The following is an 8633-nucleotide window of genomic DNA, read 5'->3' as shown; positions in this document are numbered from 1 at the left end:
GTGATGCTGATGGTGATGTGTTAATGGCCTGCGTGAGGTCTGTCCCAGTTCAAAGCCTGCACACTGTAAATAATTTGATTTATTTTAAGAACCTGTAGACTAACTACCTTTAGAACAAATGCTTCCAGTGAACACTTTGTAAGTGTCCACCCAACTTCAACTGGGGCAAGAACATACAATATACCTGCCATCAGCAGATTCAATATGTCAGCATAGCTTATCCATGTATCTGCACAGACCTAAAACCCTGTAGATGTATTGAAAAAAGTTATTGTATCGAAGACATTCTCACTTTTTAATTGTTTCCTACCGACATGATTCCCTTTTGCCTCAAGTGGAGCTGCCATGCAAGATGAAAAGTGCAATGCCAGAGAGGAAATTCATGAGTGTGGTGATGAAAGTTGACAAAAAGGTGATGGCCGTGACAAAACGAGATGCAGAGCTCAGAAAGAGAAAGATTCAAATCATCCGCTGTGACTGCTGTCAGGAGCTGCTGAGGAATAAAGAATCCAAGAAGAACGTAGTCCACAGTTCATTGTTAGTCATGCCAGTCTGACTCTTGACGTTATAAAATGCTTGTGGCGTAAAGAGAAATGGTAGAAGGTGTTGTCTCAGTCAGAGTAAAGTTGAACCGATAAATGATCTGAAAATGTCGCCAAAATAGAACTTAAAGCTGAACTGATGCGATCACACGTCATATTAGTTTAAACTCACGTTCTTTACATTCCAAATCATTTTAGATGAACACGTGGGACATTTTCCGTTCAGTGAGTCGGTACAGAGAGGATGCACCCAACATGTGGCCAGATGTTTGTTTGTGACACAACAAAGATTACCCCAAGACAATAAACAAAATCAAATCAACACACACACGACGCAGTGACTGTGGCCAGAGTGACCGTGACCTCCGTCCCCTCCCGAGTCACACACACTCACACACCCGCTCACTGTTTTGACGTTTGAGTGGCGGCATTAAAGCACAGCTTCAACACCCACATCTGTCCAGCGTGTGTTTCCTGTGCGCACAATGCCATGCACGTGTGTGTGCGCGAGTATGTCCTAAGAATCTAGAAAGAAGGTTGTCCACTGGTGGAGAGACTGATGGTCCCGACGTGATGGGAGGAGAGGAGAGTTTTAGTTGTTCTGAATGCAGTCGAGATCCACCGAGCAGCAAACGCTCCCGTTCTGAAGGTCACAAGACAAGAAAAAAACATTAAATACTGTATAATGTAAAACACTGAACATGTTGATTGCATTATCGCAATGTGGAACATGCCTAAAATTATTGTTGGTTGAAGAAAATATATTAAACTTAAGCATTGCCTTCTATATATTTACCATAAACCTAGAATGTATTCATTACAATGTTTAGAGCCATCATTTATTTCTGCTGCTGAAGGAAAAATGTTCTATCAGATGCACAGACACATCAAAGTATCATTTCTGTCCGTGATATTAGTGAACTTGACCATACTTGTGACAAAAATAATTTCAAGAGTCATAAAACTATTATAATGTGGGCACGTCTCCATGTTATACATACATGAAGGTGTCTAAGATTAATGCTGCTGATGCAGGGGTACTGTACATAGAGGCTATGTGCAGCTTCACACTAAAGAAGTTCAACAATACTATATAATTATCATATATCTACTGTATGTATTCACTTTTGCCTATTTTATTTTCCATTACAAAAAAAATGTCCACAAAATTCTTCATCTTCTCTGGTGAGTACTCATTTAGATTAATATTTTTAAAAGGTGTAAGAGTTTAGAAAATTGTTAGGAACATTAAAAGAGTGTGGGAAAGGTTTAAAACGGCAATATATATCTGTATATAAATACTAAAATAAACTACTACTTACTACTACTACTACTACTACTACTACTACTACTTATGTAAGTAATTTTCTTCCATGTCATGTACCACATGAGATGGTAATGGCACTAAAGAACTTGAACTTGGACTACTGGGGGGGCGGGCAGGCTATGAAACACCCCTACTGTACACCACTTCAGTTGCTTGTTAACACAAACAATCACATGCCATCAACCATACATTCAGGCATTTAGACGTGCTGAAATGATTTGCAGGAGTTCAAACTAAGCATCAAATGAGGATGAGAGGAGATTTAAGTGACTGAGAACATAGAGCATGGTTGTTGGTGCCAGACAGACTGGCTATATATAAAATATAGGCAGTATTTCAACTGATCTAAGATAACATTTACAGAGTAACTTTTTAATCCATAAAAACAATTCTGACCCATTCCTTGAGTAATTAATGCTTCCCTTCTCCTGGAAAACAGTTAAAACCAATTGTTGTACAAGTGTAGCTAAAAGGATCAAGTTGAGATAATGATATTTAAACTCAAGGGATGATTATGGTTCACTGCAACCTGTCAATTTATCCACTGTGGTTTGTTGTTTATCCTTTATGGCTCATGCTTATTTTTACACTTTTTAGCTGTAGGGATTTGGTAAATCAAAGCAATGCACAATTCACCATATGTCATTAGGTTCAGTGTCTTCTGTGGGCAAAACGTGAAAACAGTTGCTTAAAGTTGCAATTAAAGAGGCTGATTTTACATCAGACTTTATTAGATCCATTCAAACAAGACTGAAACAACTGAACAATGGTGGTTCTGGACTCATTTGCATTAAAATACACATTGGACAGTCCAAATATAACACAGAACTCAAACACAATAAAGAACTCTTTCATCCCCACAGTCATTGGTCTTTTAAACAAAAAAATAGATTTAAGGCCTTATTCTAGGATTGCAGTTGAATTATCACAGTCTAACTCTTTTTTCTCTCACTCTCTTCTTTTTAGTAATGTTTTTATATATTTTAATATTGTTTAGAATGTGCATTTTAATCCTGTTTTTTATTAATTTTGTCATGTTTTAAGTCTGTATGAATGTGCTGGCTGTCATCACCACCGCTACTTACTGTAAATGAATTGCCCTTCGGAGACCTAATAAAGTGAAGTGATGTGAAGTGAAGTGAACAAAAAGGCTTGGATTCCTATACACAATGAAGAAGATGAATCTCCTTGACTGGTAAGGGTGTCATTACTGTAGGTAACATCTTGCTGGGCTGAGACTGATGGTAGCTAGTTGAAGATTCACAAAGGGGTCTCCAACATGACTCCAAACATTTGCTGGGTTTCTTAGTTTGGACAAACAAATGTGGATGTGGCTGCCAAGGTGGGTACGAAGTGGACAGATATCAACCAAATGTAGCCGAAGCTGGGAAACAGAACAAAGTGCATGGCATATAAAACTTTGCCACGCGCCCAATAATGAGCTGTGATAAAAAAAAAAGCCATACACAAAATGTGGCCGCATGGCTAACTAGTCACTTGGTTGTAAAAAAAAAAAAAATCCATAATCAAAATCTTACAACAGAGTCATGCTAAGAAAAAAAAAATTACATTACGAGAAAAAGTAATAATATTACGAAAATAAAGTCCTATCACATTAAAGTCCAAATAGAGTAAAATCATAATATTACAACAGTAAAGTCATATTATTACGAGAATAAACTCGTAATACGTCCTGAGTTGGCTTGCACCTTCTGTGGACAGCCTCCAACGTGAGTCACTGTGTTTATAAAGTAATCCGTGATCACTTTTGGATCACTGTTTGTGAAATATGCCTCCGTCCATATTATGTTACGACTAAATCCATCAGTGCAGCCATACATTGCAATGCCACACAGCTTCAGTTTATCATAAGATTCCATATGCAACAGTGCACTGGGCCCCCTGCTGTTGTACTGCCGACGTCAACATTCATCATTTTACCACAGTTGTAAGACTGACTTTTCATCTCAGAGTTCTGATAATATTACAACTTTATTCTGGTAATATTACGAGTTTATTCTTGTAATACTATGACTTTATTCTCATACTATTTCTACTTTATTCTCATAATAATATGACTTTATTTTCTTATTATTTAAACTTATTCTTGTAATATTGACTTTATTCTCGTAATTTCGTGACTTTTTTCTTGTTTTTTTTTCCTTAGCGTAACTTCCTTTTCTTAGTGTGGCCCCAATACTCCTTCTTAAAATCTTGTATTTTTCTTTAATTCTGAGTCCAGTTAGAGTGGTCAACCAGACTTCAACAACCGAGGTTGAGGGAAAGAATACATTTTATATTCACAAAGGTTTTTTGCTGTTTGACTCTTTGGCCTCCTGATTAAAATAATTCTTGATATATTGACATAAAAAGTGAATAGTGTACTGTATATGAAACATAACACTTCACAATAATGCAGAATATATAATGTCATAATAAACAAAATATTTTAAAGCATACACTATTAATTAAAAAATAATTATGCAGAATTTAAATGATGGGGTAAGTGCTTGACAAAACGACTGCCTGCTACTTATTCCTTACCTTACATTTGCAGGTGGTGCAGGGTGACTTGGGCATGTGCCATGTGTCCCCACTGAGATGGGTGTCACCTGTAGGGTCTTTGCACGCCTGCCGGAAATCATCTGACAGGTTATTGTCCAGGCAGGGGTCTGTGACGCAGCGTGGACAACATTCACCCTCTGCCACCGCCTTGTACTCACACGTCAGTGCAGGACAAACTAGAGGCCAGCAGTCTACCTCCCCTTCCTGCAGAGGCACAAACCAGGATTTATAAAAATGTTATTGTGTATGCATTGGTTTGACAAATGTATACAGTTACAGCTCACATGCTGATATGTTGTGACATCTTGAATTTGAGAGTTAGTAATGATGTCAGCTGTCACACACAGCTGAGCAGCTGTTCAGGGACACACAGACATCCCAGCTTCATGTTGACGAGAAGATTCTACAATTTCTATATAATCAATCCTTCTAACCAAGGTGTTTAACACATTTAAATATTCAGTTTCAAAAACTGCCTTTATTTCTGTTGGTAAAACATGTACAACCTACTCCATTACTGAACATGTGCCAGTTTGTTGTGTGTATGCTGTTTCTATGTACAAACCATGCAGCGACACTGCTGGCAACCATACAGCCAAGTTGCTCCGCTGTGGTAAAGTGTATGCCCACTCTGGTCCAGACACTGAGTGCTAGGCCTGTTGTCACAGATCGGACAGCAGAACAAGTCCTCATCTGGGTCTCCACAGTCACAGGGTCTCCTCCTGCAATATGTCTGTCCATCCTGTAAAAGACATAATAGTGGTAAAAAAAATTAAAAAGACACCCAATCAGATATTTCCTGTATTCCCATGGGTGGGTGTCGGGGTTGGCATTTAGCAATGCAAAATGAAGTACTTGTAATATAAAAGGTGGGACTTTAGTCTTGAATTTTAAAATGTTGCTTATTAATCATAACTATATAATAAGTGACAATGTACAAAAGGAGGTGTCTAATAAATAGCAAGATTGTCTAATAAACAACATGAAGTCAAAAATAGTTCTACATGTAGCAGAAAGTGTTCCGAAATCCATTCATATATGATGATAGACACAGTTTGACAGCTTCAACTAAGCTACAAGACATAGAGGTATGCAAACATAATTAAAAATTTGGCATCCCAAAAGGGCACACAATATGTTTTATAAACAGGAACACGTTTAGATCATTATTGTTCTAAAAAATAATAGTTTTATATAAAACCAAGGAGTGTTCAAAGAATGTTAGGACATATCTTATTTTACAGAGAGAAGTTTTTATGTGCGTATTGGTTCTGTGGAGTCCTCTGTAGCACCTCTCACATGCGGAGAACCTCAGGGTTCTATACTTGCACCCCTTCTGTTTTCCCTTTATTTACTCCCTCTGGGATATATTTTCTGGAAAATGGCATTTCTTTTCATTTTTATGCTGATGAGCCAAATTTATGTTCCATTAAACCAAGACAAACAGCCCTCCAAGAACCAACTCCTGGAATGTATGGCAGAAGTCAGAGCATGGATGTCACAGAACTCCTTACATTTTAATGAGGAAAAAGACTGAGGTCTTGTTGTTTAAGCCCAGTGATGGTTCCAAAGCTCATGCTGATCTGGGTCCTTTAACACAACATCTGACTGAGACAGCAACTAACCTGGCTGTGAGGCTGGACAATGATTTTAAACTCCATGCACAGATTAAATCAGTGATCAAGTCCAGCTTTTATCACTTGAGACAACTGGCCAAGTTGAAACCATTCCTGTCACAACATCATTTTAAGATTTAAATTCATGCGTTCATTACAACTCATCTAGAGTACTGTAATTCACTTCATGTCAGTCTGAGCCAGTTGTTACTGACTCGACTTCTGCTGGTTCAGAATTCTGCGGCTTGCCTTTTAACTGGTACCAGAAAAAGAGAGCACATCACCCGTTTTAGAATCACTACACTGGCTCCCAGTTCCTTTCTGGATTAATTTTAAGGTTCTTTTATTTGTTTTCAAATGTCTTCATGGTCTCACCCCACAGTATCTGTCTGACCTGCTCCAGCTGTGCATTCCCTCATGCTCTCTCAAGTCAGCAGACTGGTTGCTGTTGGTCGTCCCAAAGTCCAACAGGAGGCTGAGAGGTGACCGAACATTCACAGTCACTGCCCCTAAACTGTGGAACAAGCTGCCTTTGCACATAGACAAGCTGACTCACTTCCTATTTTTAAATCTTCTCTGAAGACACTTTTTTTCTTTAGCTTTTAACTCAGCTTGAAATGTTGGTTTTACGGTTTTTAAATGATATGTTTTTATTGTTTTTACTGTTTGCTGTTTTATGATTGGGTAGTTCATTACTTTTATGGTATCTGTTGAGTTTATAGTTTTTTATGCTTGTATGTGTTAGTGTCAAGCACTTTGGCCAATGGTGTTGTTTCAAAGTGCTTCATAAATAAAGTTGTATTGTATTGTATTGTATATTAGGTTTTAAACTGAAAGATCCTATCTTCTATCACATGACCAAAACCATTTGGCATAAAATTTGACATCAGATTCAGCATTTGAAAATACATAGATCTGAACCTTTGAAACGGTGGGCACTGACATGCAGGTAACTAATGTTGGATAAAAAAGATCCTCTATTCATTTTACTTATTCAAAAAAGCCACACTCACATTCAGTCCTCTCTGAGTGAGAAATCAACTCTCTGCTGTCTCAAACACATGGTTCATGTGCAGTTAACATTCTCAGCCAAAGTAATTAAAACATCCATAAACATTGGCCAAAAATCCCTCGACAACCAAAGCAAAAATAAAATTTGAATTCTTATTGTTAATTCTCATTATTTCTACAATAAACACTGTTAACAAACTGATTGCTGTCTTTGTACACATATTAATACCCTAAATATTGCATGATTTTAAGACTTATGCTAAAATGACCACCTTTATGACCTGTTCAAACCTGTTACTAGTATCCATCTTGGCTGATTAAAATGCAAGTTGACATTTCTGATTGAGAGCATCCATACCTACCGGTAGTTACAATCTAGTTTACAATGTGTACACAGATACACCCAGAGCCAGGTCACACAGGGGGTTGATATAAAACTTCACCACTGTAAACTGTGTGTGCTGTGGCTGTAAGCTGTTTTCTACACAGCTGTGAATGTAACATCAGCGCTGCATTTATTTGGCTGAACATAATGCAACAACTGTTCATACCAATGTCTGTGCAGAACACTTTATATAATAGCTGATGGTGAAGAAGGTCCAATCAGTTCTAAAAATATTCAGAAAAAAACTAGAGAAACTCACAGAGCTGTGTACTGATATTCCACTCTGATTAATAAAATCCCAACTAAACTGACATCTTCATTGATAAGGATTCCAATAAAGAGTTAATTAAACTTTGAGCTAAAGAAAGTTAGAACAGCTATTTCAGTTACTAGCAGCTGAAGCTAAACTTAATTTTTTTTTACCTCAAGATGTTTAAGTTTGGTGTTTGTGTGGGGTCATGTCAGAGTAGTAGTTTGGCTCAGGCAAATCGTGTTCAGCGGATTGTGCCCTCTGGTGGTGTGTCTCAGTCCTGTTTCCCTTTGTATGATTACCCCAATTCCCCACACCTGTGATCCTGACAGGTGTCGTGTGTTTGCTCTCGTTAGTGTCTGTATTTAAGCCCATGTGCTTGTCTTCCTCCTTGTCCTGGCATTATCTCCCGTCACATCTGTCTCCTGAGTTTCCAGTGATCCCTGAGTTCTGCAAGTTGCTGTAGTGATGGCAAGATGAAGCTTCATGAAGCACTGAGGCTTTCCATCAAATAGCTCGACTCATGACCCGACATGCCATGTGCTTTATTTGCTCTACTGCGCCATCAAGTGGACTATAAATGTAAAACAAGTAGATGGATTATAATAACAAAACTGTCTAAAAAAGTTAAATCTGGTCCTCTGGACATTCAAAAAAACAAAACAAAGCAAATCAACAAAAAAATGTAGAAACGTTTCGTCTCTCATCCGAGAGACTTCCTCTGTCTGAGGAGCTGTATTCAGCTCAGTCTCTTAAATAGCACCGTCTCAGAGTGGATCAACCAGTTTTGCTGCTGACAACCAAAACCAGCTGATCACATGCTCAAGAAGGACCATCAGCCTAACAACAGATCATTAGCACACTGATGGCTGTTTACTGTTCACAGAGGACTGAGTGATACTAGCAATCACAGCATTGTAAGAGGGGGACAGTTGAA

The 8633-nt window shown here is 38.1% G+C and overlaps 1 protein-coding gene across 1 annotated transcript in view; it reads right to left on the bottom strand.

Annotated features, from left to right (window-relative positions):
* Positions 1–913: 913 nt before the first annotated feature.
* LOC119426981 (protein kinase C-binding protein NELL1) overlaps positions 914–8633 on the bottom strand; it is a gene marked incomplete at its 5' end in the record, with an annotated part of 564971 nt that continues 557251 nt past the window's right edge. Inside the window, 3 exons of the mRNA XM_037694556.1 lie at positions 914–1185; positions 4414–4638; positions 5000–5176. Of these exons, the coding sequence (XP_037550484.1) occupies positions 1135–1185; positions 4414–4638; positions 5000–5176 (453 nt within the window). The remainder of the gene's footprint in view (positions 1186–4413; positions 4639–4999; positions 5177–8633) is intronic.

This window comes from Nematolebias whitei, chromosome 2, assembly GCF_014905685.2.
Source record: "Nematolebias whitei isolate Nwh7 chromosome 2, NemWhi1, whole genome shotgun sequence".
Taxonomy (NCBI): Eukaryota; Metazoa; Chordata; class Actinopteri; order Cyprinodontiformes; family Rivulidae; genus Nematolebias; species Nematolebias whitei.
The sequence above is the reverse complement of the archived record's forward strand: the minus strand, read 5'-3'. Positions and strand labels throughout refer to the sequence as shown.